This window comes from Vespa crabro, chromosome 5 (assembly GCF_910589235.1).
Source record: "Vespa crabro chromosome 5, iyVesCrab1.2, whole genome shotgun sequence".
In the NCBI taxonomy this organism is placed as follows: Eukaryota; Metazoa; Arthropoda; class Insecta; order Hymenoptera; family Vespidae; genus Vespa; species Vespa crabro.
The window spans coordinates 3,389,754-3,403,144 of NC_060959.1; the positions used below are offsets into that span (position 1 = coordinate 3,389,754).

Below are 13,391 nucleotides of genomic sequence, written 5' to 3' on the forward strand. Positions count from 1 at the left end.
TATGTGTCTGTATCCGTGTATATCTATGTGCATGCTTGGAAGAAAGCATAGTAGTAGCCGGTATTTCGATTCGGTGTCGATTACACAAGCGAAAAAGAACTACGTGTCGTATGAAGAAAGTTTAAACGTCCTATCCCGATTGAGCGATCATACGTAGAGATCATTCTGCATCATCTCTGTTTACTGAGTACCGCCCTACCCGTCTACCTCTTAACTATTTATTTCTTTATTTTCTGTAATATGATAGTTACGAGTATACTATGAAATAACGTCATTTTGCGATGACATTTAAATATTTATGAGTTGGGGAAGGATGGGTGGGAGAAAAAGATGGACGGACGGAGACTAACAAACGATTTAAATCAAATAGAATTTAATTTTTTTTCTTTCTTATTCTTAAGTGCTTGATAAAAAAAAACGTTAAATAAATCAATAAATAAATATATAAATAGATAAATAATAATCGTTTGCAACTAACGACGGAAAAGCTTTAGATGGTTCACCTATTACACTACTGTATTTAAAAAAATTGTTACGATCCAAACGATACATTTTTTTTCTTTTTTTCTTCCCTTTTTTTAAATATATAACATCTTCATGGGAATAAGAAAATAAAAGCTTAAGACGATAAAATCATCGAAAGCGAGGTAACCATGAACGGCAAAGTAAATTCTCTCGGTACTGAGCATCCGTGAATCAACCTTTAAAGAGCATCCCGCGGTTTCGTAAAATGTGAAAACGTTAAGAAGGTGCAGAAGAAGAAGCAGAAGAGGAAAAAGAAGAAGAAATGGAAGGAAATAGGAGAAAAAGAAGAAGAAGAAGCTACCACATGGCTCTTTCCCCAACCTTTCTCTCGTGCTGCTCTTTCATTTCTATCTCCTCCTCCTCCTCCTCCTCCTCCTCCTACTCCTACTCTTCCTACTCTTACTCCTCCTTCTCAACCTCACGCAAAACGCGCAATCGGTCTGGTGAAACGTCCTATTCTCTTCTTTTTTCTCTTTCTTTCTCTCTCTTTCTTCCTCTTTCTCTCTCTTTCTCTTTCTCTTTCTTCCCGTTCCCTTCTTTTCTTTAAACATTTTTATGAAATAGGATTTTGCGGCTAGTAGCCTTGCGAAAGAAATAGAATCGTCGGATTTTCGGCGTTCCCGCGAACTCAATCGTTTCACGTCTAATTTACATAGTTTCATCGAAAAACGGGACTAGTCTTAGGTGTCCTACTACAAGGGAATTATTTGAAAAAAAAAAAGAAAAAAAAGGAAAAACAGAGAAAAGAAGAAAAAAAACACAACGCGAAATGGACTGGGCTATCGAGATAAGGTAACCGGTTTTATAATTCTAGGGAGACTCGACGATGTTGAGCAATATTGAGAAGGGAGAGAAGAAAAAAATACAAAAAGAAAGAGAAAAAAGGAAAGAGAGAGAGAGAGAGACGAGGAAAAAAGGAGAAAGAAGATAAAAGAAATTATACTGTATGAAAAAAAAAGAAAGAGAGAGAGAGAGAGAGAGAGAGAGAGAGAGAAACAATTTTCATATGTATATATGTATTTACCATTTACGATTCTGGAACAGAATAATTTTCCATCGAATTTATTGGCTAATAATTGATATAAACAAAAGCGAAGTGTATCTTGTCTATACTAGATTGTTATTATAAAAAAATATAATAAAAAGAAATATAAAAGAAGAGATCCGAGAAAGGTTAAGAAAGATAGGAGATAAAAAGGAAAAGGAAAATAGAGTAGAACGAATTCGTAGAAAGTCCATTACTACGAGTTGTTGTCGTCATCATCGTCCTCGTCGTCGTAGTTGTAGTCATAGTCGTAGTCGTCCTCGTCGTCGTTCACTCTCTCATCACAAACGGAGCGTTAAATAATTGTTGAAACGTTTCTACGAGTCCGTTCCTCTTATATTGCCCGTTACGTTCACTTCTTTCGTATGCTCCATTGATATTAGTAATTATGCGTTACGCTAATTAATCTCTCTCTCTCTCTCTTTCAATCTTCCTATCTATCTATCTATTTATCTATCTATTTGTCTCTGTCTGCAATATGGATAACAAACGGTACATTTAGCGAACGTTTATCTTATCGTAGTCAACGTAAACAGGAACAGATGCTTCAAGAGAAGAAGAGAGAGAGAGAGAGAGAGAGAGAGAGAGAGAGAGGAAGAAAAAAAGAAAGAAAGAGAGAGAGAAAGACTATACGATGTCTTTAGACAGGACGTCAAACGCAGCTCTTACTAATTAGACATACGTTTAATGAAAGTCTTCGCCCTCGTCATTAGTACATGCATATATATAAACATATATATATATATATATATATATATATATATATTTATATATATATATATATAGATATATATAGATATATATACATGTATATGTATATACATATACATATATATATATATATATATATGTATATATATTGTATATATATATATATATGTATATATATTGTATATATATATATATATATGTATATGTATATATATATGTTTATATTATCAACGCATCTATATGTGTATACATATACATCGATCAGGGACTCTCGCTTTGCTTTTAGAGCGAGGAAGAAAGAGGATACTAAAAATGAAAAAAGAGGGAAAAAGAAACCGAAGGAAAGCGTCCCCGATCGTGACGTTGATGTTGATGACGATGACGACGATGATGAATAAGTGAGAGAGAAAGAGGAAGAGAAAGAAAAAAAGGAAAGAGAAGTTTAGTAGTGGGAGAAAGCGGAAGGGCGGTGACTGACAGACCAGTAGATACGTGGACTTTAAAACTTGCCTCTTAATGTTAATGTTTACATGTGCATAGTCATCGGGACTAGTAAGCGTGCATGAGCGCACGAACGAACGTAGAACGCAAAGAGGCCTTCTAAGTTCAGAGGTTATCCCCCGTCATGAGAATAGTGCTCGATTCGCGACGTGTTCTCTAACTTGCAACTTCAATTCAACTTCGACAGACATAAAAGTCATCGATAAAAGAACATTCAAATCTTCTTTTAGTCAGATTTGTGAATCCTTTTTTTTAACATTCTTCTTTCTTTCTTTCTTTCTTTCTCTTTTTTCTCTTTGTTTTTTTTTTTACATCATATAAAGAAGAAATAAAGAAAATCACCCACAATTTTGTTGATTTTCCTTATAATTTTATTTGTAAATTATTTAATATAGGAATCGATTCGTCATGGAAAAATCTACAAGGAAAATATTCGAATCCTTGATGACTTTTCCAAGTAAATGTCAATGACTTTTGAAACGTTATTTTTTTTTCTTTTATTTCTCATTACTGCGAATCTTTATTTTCTACCTTCGTTAAAAACAAAGTCGATAGTATTAGATAATAGTTGTTGGATTTAGTTAAAAAAAAAAAGAACAACTGTGAAAGAATGAAATCTAATGGGAGAAACTATTATCCTTTAGAAAAAAAACCTATTATATCGCAATTATTATATCACACGAGAATAAACTTATCTTTTTCTAAGATGTTTTTCTTTTTTATTATCAATACATACATAACCACATGCATACGCATATACGTATATGCTTATAAAAATAGAGACCGCGTGTATTAAAAAGATTTATAAGACGAGTATCTACAAACCGGAGTGAAATTAATTAATAAAAAAACGCTGAGTATTCATTCGTTATCATTGTTATTGTCGTACCTGTCGTTTCTTGCATATATATACACATCCAAACATACACGCAGACATATTATACAGTCTAATGATTTCGCAAGAGAAAATAGATGCAGCATCGACGAAATGGCTGTTACACTATGTAATTCCTGGTGTAAACTACCATACGACTCTTTGTCGTTTTTCTTTCTCTCTCTCTCTCTCTCTCTCTCTCTCTCTCTCTCTCTCTCTCTCTCTCTCTCTTTCTTTCTCTCTCTCCTTCTTTTTTTTTCTCTTTCTCTCTTTCTCTTTCACTCCAGGATTTATACTTGAAGTCATTGCGAACTCCTGAAAGTACTCTCTGCATACGCGAATTATAATTAACAAATTAATTTAACATAATTTCGCGCGGCTCGTTTCGAGCTTGCGACGACGCCATTACGCGATAATTAGCAACACTAAGATTCCCACAATGCTCATATGATTATTCATATGCGTCTGTGTGTGTATGTTTGTGCGTGCGTATGCGTGTGCATGTGTCTATGCTTGTGTGTATAGACGTGTTCGTGCACGTCTTAATGAAACCATTTTTTTTTATATCTTTATTTACGCTGCTACTTATTAGGTCAGTATTTTTAAACATTTGATCAGTATTATAAATAAATACATAGTATTTATAACCAAAAAAAAAATAATACATAATACAAGCGACGCTAATTAATTTATTTGTACTGATCAAAATGTCCCATTTATATTAACCATTTATTTTATGAAATACTTTTATTGTTAATTAATGAAAATATTGATCGAAGAAAGTGTTTTTTCTTTTTTTAATCGAATCCACCCACTTCATCGATCATTCGTACAGACATGTAAAAAACGTCCGAAGGAGAGTATCTTTATCTCTTTTCTCTTTCTCTCTTTACAAAACGTTAACTGCTCCCCGTAAGTGATCACGCTATTTTAGCTCTCCAGTTTCTTCGCTCTGTTTTTTTTTTTTTTTTTTTTACGTTAAACACACCGATTATTATTAATTCGATACTCAACGCTTGTCAGCACTTTGCGAACCACTTTAAATGCAATCTAATAAACGACGTAAATTACGACCGAACAAATCGGACTCGTGTGATCACTTCTTTTTTCTTTTTTTGTTTTTTACAAAGTTCAACTGAAACTTCACGTTTATTTATATTCAAAAATGTGTTAGAAATCATTGTAGACAAATTAAGAGTCTCATCTATTCGATATAAAAATTAAAACGATGTTCTTTCGATTCATCAAATTTCTTTTCTATTTTATGTAAAATTATGATGATAATAATAATAATAATAATAATAATAATAATAATAATAATAATATATTAATATGATTATAATAAATAATATATTATTATTCTTATTATTGTTATTATTATTATTATTATTATTATATATAATATAGCACATGAAAATTTATAATGTAATTATATAGCATAGAAAAATTATAACTCACGAAGATATTTTTTTACTAATCTCATTATTTATTTTTTTTTCTTCTGTTACAGGATTCATAAACTGCAATGCCAACACGCTACAGTCGCTCGCGCAGTTACACGGTGAGTGAAAACCGCTTGTTACTCGATTTCCTCCTTCCCTTCCGTTTTCCACCATCCATTTTCACTCTGACACAAGCGTGGTTATGACAGTGGCGTGTGGGACACCGGGCACGAACGTTGAACGTCTTAAGGGCCACGCCACAAGGAAGAACCACTACCCGTAGTTAATTAATATTTATAGTTACGTAATAACTTCTACGTAAGAAAGATATCTCGCGCGTGACAATCCAAGAAACTCGATCCTCCTTATTCCCTGTACCGTTCACTTCCTTCTTGAGGAGATTAATAGGCGGAAAATACGAATCAGTGTCGAATTATAAATTTCATACGATACGGAAAATCGTTTGGCAAAGAAAAAAAGAGTTTCTTTCATTCTTTCTTCGATCTGTAATTCGTTTCTTTTTCCTTTTTTTTTTTTATTGTTTTTTTTTGTCTAGTTTCGAATAATTAGAATGAGTTTTAACATGGTAACATTATCAAAAAAAAAAAAAAAAGAAAAAATCATCATCACTAAAGATGACAAACAACGCCATTGATATTTAATCAAGAAACTGATCTTTTAATTAAAAAAATAAAAAACAATATCCTACTTTCGATCAAAGATTGATTAAACATCACGTAACTATTAATTTTTAAGTCAATCCAGTATAAAATTCGTTTTAGATATGAATGAGTATAGTTGAAAAAACAAAGAAAAGCGTTATTTCCATTAAAATAGTTTGAATTTAAACATAATGATTTATTGGGGAATATCTATATAATATTACATAATATATATTTGTTATATAATATATACATATATTAGGTGGACCGGAAAGTAATGTCGTTTCTGCGCATGTCGATATTTGATTGTGATTAAAAATAAAAACTTGTTAAAAATTTATTCGTTTGAAATTTAATTTAAGAAAGCGACAATATTTTCCGGTCCACCTAATATATATATATATATATATATATATATATATATATATAAAATATAATATATACATATATTTTTTGTATAAAAATACTGAAAACCAAAAAAAAAACGTAGTTTCGTATCATCTTATGAAAAAAAAGAAAAAAATGAAAAAAAGAAAGATAGCAACGATTCTGTCCCTACAATAATATCATTTTATTCGAATCGTCTCCACTTTCACGAATCGCTACAAATTCGTGGAGACGGCCCTATTGTCGATGGAATTTCACTGGTACGAACGAAAAAAAGAATCCCTGCGAATTCTTTCGTGGACCCGCTGCCAGAAAGAAGGTACGCACGGAGAATTTTCAATTTCTTTCTTTGTCTCCTCTGTCTTTCTTCTTTCCTTTCTGTAGTAACCGAAAGGAAAAGAGAGAGAGAGAGAGATAGGTAGAGAGAGAGAGAGAGAGAGAGAGAGAGAGAGAGAGAGAGAGAGAGAGAGAGAGAGAGAGAGAGAGAAGGTGGAACCGTACGCGTTACCTGAAATTACGTGAGCATGCATGGAATCGGTACGTGTGACAGACATGCACGAGGCACTTCGCTGATGGGAGGACACGATCGTGTGCAGGAATCAAGGCAGCGTGAAATGCACGCGCATGTACCGGAGGCCTCTTTCGTAATGCTGGTTCCTCTATAGAATTAAAATCGAGGGGATAGCTCTCGTGAACGCAAAAAGAGAAATAGAAAATTTCGTGACTTCGACGTCTAACAACAAAATTTTCCATTCAAATTTTTATATACTTTATTTTTATTATTATTATTATTATTCTTTTTATTTTCCTCTCTCTCTCTCTCTCTCTCTCTCTCTCTCTCTCTCTCTCTCTCTCTCTAAAAGAAATAAAATTTCAATTTTCTTTAAAAAATATTTACCATTCAAAATACCGCTTATATTTATGGATATTATGTCGGATATGTGTGTATAAGTTTGTGCGTATTTGTACACATATTGTTAAACTTCAAGGCCCCTGTCGAGATGCGGGTGAAATGTTACGTTCGCTCGTCCAATAATCGCTTTGGTAACTAGCGCGAATTAGCAAACATATACCCGCTAACGATCATTCGAGGCCTTTGACCTTTGCCCGTTGCGTTAAGCTCGCAAATTATATTACAATGTTGTTAAAATCGTATATACCGGTACGGGCGTATGATCACGAAATTATGGCTACGCATCACGTTATCGCATCTACAGATCGTACAACATTATCGATTAGGATGAAACATCGATCTAACGTTCGGTAACGTGTGACAATAAACCCTTCAATTATCGTATTAATTATATGCGCGATGTTCCAAGTGATTGACACGGAAAGATATTTCTTTTTTTTTTTTTGTTTTTTCTGCTTTGTTTTGTTTCCGATTTTTCAAGTCTCGCTTAAACAACAAATTCCCATATTTACATATTGGGTTAATGCAAAAGTTTTTAAACGACAAATTGAAGAAAAATTTTATTATAAAATTTTAAATAAAAATAGTGAATCAAATTTTTCTTCAATTTTCGTATAAAAAGTCGAACGATCTCTCACCAACATTTATATACAATTTTTTCACAGTTAACCTTTGTGCGTTGTCGAAAAATAAAAAAAAAATATATATATAAAAAAGAACAAATAGAAATGTTGGAAAAGGGAATATAACAAAAATAAATAGAACGATTTTCCAAGAATTTTCTTCTTTATTTTTTTTCTATATATATATATAAAATATTATATATATATATATATATATATATATATATATATATATATATTTCTTTTTTCTGACAGATTCATGAATCCAACACGAACGATAGGCCGCATTTGCATATATCTATATATTCGAACGTCGAGCCGCTGTCCAGTTCCCTCAACCTCTGCGATCTATAGTTCTCCACTTCCTTTTCTCTCTCTCTTTCTCTCTCTCTCTCTCTCTCTCTCTCTCTTTCTTTCTCTTTCTCATGTTTTTTTTATCCCTGGAAAAACGATAGATATGCATAGAGCACAAGGCCACGAGAAACACAAGTTAAGCGTTGCATATTCAATGAATGCAGATTTCGGTGAGAGGCCACACCCGGTGAAACAATACATTAATTAGCCGACCTTTTGCGGTATCGGTAGGGAATGTCTAGGGCTAAAGGGCTCACTCGCACTCTTATTTTCTCTCTCTTTCCCTCTTATTCTCTCTTTCTCTCTCTCTCCTTCTCTCTTTCTCTCTTTCTCTTTGAATACGACAAAGAGAGATGGAGAAAGAGATGGATAGACGGTCTTACATCGTTTTACGTAGTCTCGCAATATAACTTCCTCTTCCTACACTGGAGCCTCAGCATCTGCTCCATAAATCCGGACATCGTTCAATATTTATAGAGGCTCTAGGCTTCCTTGCTTACTTTTAATCTCCACCAGTGCTTTCTCTTTCTCTTTATCTGTTTGTCTGTCTCCTTTTCACTTTCTTTCTCTCTTTCTCTTCTCTCTCTCTCTCTCTCTCTCTCTCTCTTTATCCTTCTCTTTCTCTATTAACCAGGTGTGTTCTTTCTCGAGTCGAATGGATAGGCAAAGATCTATCTCTGACTCTTGAGCTGTGAAAAAGTCGAAGTTCGTCTGATCTTTCCTTAAATTTCAGTTAGGTCAAATAAATCTAAGAATAATTTGAAATTTTCACTTTAGAAAATAACGGGAGGAAAAAAGATTTTCTTTGTACAGATAAAAATCTAATATTCGAATAATTAGTATTATCTGTTCCTCTCTCTCTCCCCTCTCTCTTTCTCTCTCTCTCTCTCTCTCTCTCTCTCTCTCTCTTACTCTTTTCCTTTTTTTTCTTTATCTCGTACAACCAAGAACGTAGATTAGCAAGAACAGAATAATCGTAGAGTGCGATTACAAAGGGAAAGAGAGTCAGTCCAGAAGAGTAAAAACTATGTAATCTTCTTCTCCGTTTGTTATTGTAAAATTAACGAAGTAGGTACATAGGTACCTACGTTCTTTACTCGTTGCAAGCGAACTCTCGAGTCGACTCATTGTTTCACGACGAGAAGCTAATTCGCGAAGGAAGATTACGGTACTTTGCCTTCTTGATTAGAATGTCCGTGTCACGATTTGAAAAAAGAGGAACAAATGAAAAAAAAAGAAAAGGAAAAGAATTAAAAGAAAAAACGAGACAAGACGAGACGAAGAAGAATGAGAGAATGTGAGTGTGTGAGAGGAGAGAGAGAGAGAGAGGGAGAGAGAGAGAAAGAGAAAGAAAGAGAGAGAGTGAGATTCAACATATCTCTTGGATCGTTAATTTCATATTTCTTGACTTTTCACGTTCCCTGATCGATTCGAGCAATCAAGCTGGCGTTGAACATCGAAGCCAAGGCGCTAAGATTTCCTTGTCCCACATTTCTTTATTCTTCGATCCTTGACAAAGTTTCTATTCTTCCTCGTAGATTCCTTGACTACGGAATGTTCGTGTTTTATCGCGATATTTTTCTTGTTTGTTTCTTTTTTTCCTTTTTTTTTCCAAAATACGACAAAAACGATAAATGAGACGATGGCAGGAAGATCATTGGTTTTTTTTTATAGAGAGATTTCGAGATTTTCTACTTTATTCTAAAAGTCGCTGTATACACGTTGCTCTTTATTAAAGTAAAGGATAAACGAAATTTAAAGACAGAAAAAAAAGAAAGAGAGAAAGAAAGAGAAAAAACAACTATTCCGCGAAATATAAAATTTCTTAATCCTGTTTCGTTCACCCTGAACGTATTACTTTCTATCTACCTATCTATTTATATATATATATATATATATATATATATATATATTTTTTATATTATATCTGTTAAAACATTTTTTCATTGGTATGACAGTCACCGGAATGACTGTCACTGATTTTCCGTCACACAATTTATCTTTTATTTACGCCACAACGATCACCGGTGAGTGACGGGCAAATAAATATGTTGCACATCATGTTTTTGTGTAATTCAATACTGTAATTCAATAAAATATTCCAGAATTTTATTTTATTTTATTTTTATTTTATTTTATTACTTTTTTTTTTTTTTAATATAATACAAATCTAACTGGCGTACGCGAAAAATCTGTTAAAATTTAACGATGTAAACGTTTGAGATTGGTTAAAAGATCCATAAGATCTATATATATCAATATACAAATCTATAAAATGAATATGATTTCTTTTTTACACGATATGATAAAAAATTATGATAAAAAATTTATGAAACGATCGCATTTTTTCTTTTCTTTTCTATTTATTTTTTTCTTTCTTATAACTGCTACAAAAAAAAGAAGAGAATTTTTTATTGAAAAATTCGGAGTACTTTAATTAATTATAAAAATCGTTATTCGATATATTTCAAAATCTACATATATATATATATAATATATATATATGTGTGTGTGTGACTAACCGTAAGCTTTCCAGTTGGACAATCAGGTATCGCACAAAGCGTTATGTATTTATTTCTTCCTGACATTAAATCTGCGTTAGGGCATGAGCTCTCGTCTTTAAGCACGGCTTTGTACGGCACGTAGTAAAATGGCGTAATAATCATATCCTACCTTCATCTTTTATTTCGCCTTTTTCATTCACAAGTATATAAGTAAATAAATAAATAAACAAGTAAGCAAGTAAGTAAGTAAGTAAGTAAGTAAATAAATACGTTAGGTACGATCTCAAAAATCGTTCGTTTGACGTAATCTAGCGGAAGTGAATATTGAAAGAGAGAAGAACGAAGCGCAAATCCGAAGGACGTCGATCGTAAGAAAAGATAACACGAAGACACCTTATCATTAACTCTTATCTTATTTCGCGATACTATTATGCGTTTTATGTACCGCCCTCGCTATCGCAGTTAGCATTATAATAAATTCTCGGTGTTTCGATGCTTAGCCTTGTGTTAGCATCTTCATAATTTATCGTTGCTTGTTAGGTTTATGAAATATATAGATTGGAAAGGAAGTTTCGTTATCTTCCTTATTGAATAGACTATATGAGATCGGTGCTATTCATGTTTGGTTTAACGAAGAATATTTACGATGTTAAACGAAAGGAACTTTTAACATTTTCAAGTTTTTTAAGACACGTTCATTTTCTAATTCAATTTTCTAATCTTTTAAATTGTTTTTTTTTTTTTAATGTAAATGTCAAAGTAAAAATAATATTTTATAGCGTTTTCGTTATGGTAATTCGTAATACATGTGTAAGTAATTTGAGTTATTTTTTCTTTTTTTTTCTTACAGGAAAAAAATTTTATACGATTCTTTTATTTACAGCAATCATTACAAATTACTGCCGCATCTCGTCGAACGTTAATTATCGGGACGCTATTCCCAGAATATCTCTAATTATTGTCATTCAAGTTCCCTTCTCCCTTCGAGATACAGAAGAAGCGTATTCTTTCTGCCAATTAAATCAACAGTTATTATGTGGGCACATATCATGCAATTAAAAGTAATCACTTTGTGTCTTTTATTCGACTTCGTGCGACACGATTTACCACGTTGAACCATTTCTTTTTCTTTTTTTTTTCTTTTCTTTTTTTTTTCTTTTCTTTTTTTTTCTTTTTTTTTCCCTCACTTGCGAATAAGCTTTATGAGGCACTTTAACCTCGTATTATGATGCATTTAAACTATAAATTTTAAATAAACTCTCAAAGGTCGTAAAGTAAAAAAAAAATATCATTCGTAGTTTATTTACTAGCTATCGTAAATTACAATTTTCTCTTTTCACGTACACACACACACACACACACACACACACACACACATATATATATATTACATACATTGATACGTATATAAGTACTTATAATACAATGATAAGTTAGATCTATCGAATAAAGTTATATTCCTATTGAATAACTTTTTACTATACTTATGTACATTAATAAATATAATTTCAACCATATTAGGTAAATATAATATTAACAACATCTATTAAATCGTTGATTTACTATTAACAACTTATTTACGTCGTCAATTAAATTCTAACGAATGTAAGCAGTATAAGAATTTAATAGTTATTTTATTTCGCTTAAAAAAACGAACGAAACTTTTTTCGATAGATCTAATACATACACTCACACACACACACACACACACACACAACCAACACATTCCAATACATACGTACATACATACATACATACACATACACACACACACACATATATATATATATATATACTTTGCAAATCAAGATTTACGAACATTCGACGAGCCAAGAAAAACCAGCAACCATCCTATTTATCTCGATTGGCAAAGTTAGCGTTGTTCCTCCAGAAGTCGTACTTGTTAAGCAACAACGATATTTCGCCATAGCGAACGAGTCCTCGTTCTCTAGCACGTAAGCAAAGCTAAAACTAGAATTATAGTTGCCAGCCCCGGTACCACTATTACTCATATCGTTGATCTGATATCGAAGGATGGTAAACGAGAAGCAACTAGCAGACCAGGCCACCACCACTAAAGTAATTCGATCGGTTCGAATGAATACGCGTGTAACGGTAAACCTCTTCTTACTCGCGTTCACTCGTGTTTGCTCGCTCCTTCAATTTGATTTGTACAGTCAAAGCCGATCTTTCGTAGGCAAGATGATATTAGCGACAGGCCGAATAAAATCCGAACTTGCGAAATTTATCCTAAAGGTGAGAACTAATACCTTAGACATCTATCCTCCTTCCCTCAACTATCGAGGAATAACGATACCTTGGAACGATAGACGACAACGGTCATCAATCCTTCGATAATTCGATCTGTTCTAATGAACCGAAAGAGAGAGAGAGAGAGAGAGAGAGAGAGAGAGAGAGAGAGAAAGAGAGAAAATCGGAAGACATAGTTACAGTTATTAGGAACAGTTTGTTTATTATTTTTTTCCCTTCTCTCTCTCTCTCTCTCCCTCCCTCTTTCTCTTTCTTTCATTTTTTCTTTCTCTTTCTTTCTTATTTCGACGAACTTAGCTTTCCCAACGTGTATTTGGTCTCCCCCTTCGTAAAGAAAAGGATATGAGTGAGAAGAGTGAGAATAGTGGGGGTAGGAGAGCCAGAGAGACCTGTTTTCAAGACCTGCCTTAACGCAGGTTACAGAAGGTGTTCCCTCCTCCTCCACCTCCTCCTCATCCTTCTCTTTCTCCTACGGCTTTATCCTCCTTCTCTTTCTTCTCACCCAACTGTCTTAGAACTCTACGAACTCACTTTCGCGTTCGATCTAACAAATGCAAAGGGAAGAAAAAATAACGGGTT

The 13,391-nt window shown here is 33.1% G+C and overlaps 1 protein-coding gene across 2 annotated transcripts in view; it reads left to right on the plus strand.

The window, feature by feature from the left end:
* LOC124424246 (cytoplasmic polyadenylation element-binding protein 2) overlaps positions 1-13,391 on the plus strand; it is a 126,733-nt gene that overhangs the window by 73,061 nt on the left and 40,281 nt on the right. For both annotated transcript variants that reach the window (XM_046963026.1, XM_046963028.1), the window contains one exon: positions 5,167-5,217. In XM_046963026.1, coding sequence (XP_046818982.1) covers positions 5,167-5,217 — 51 coding nt within the window. The remainder of the gene's footprint in view (positions 1-5,166; positions 5,218-13,391) is intronic.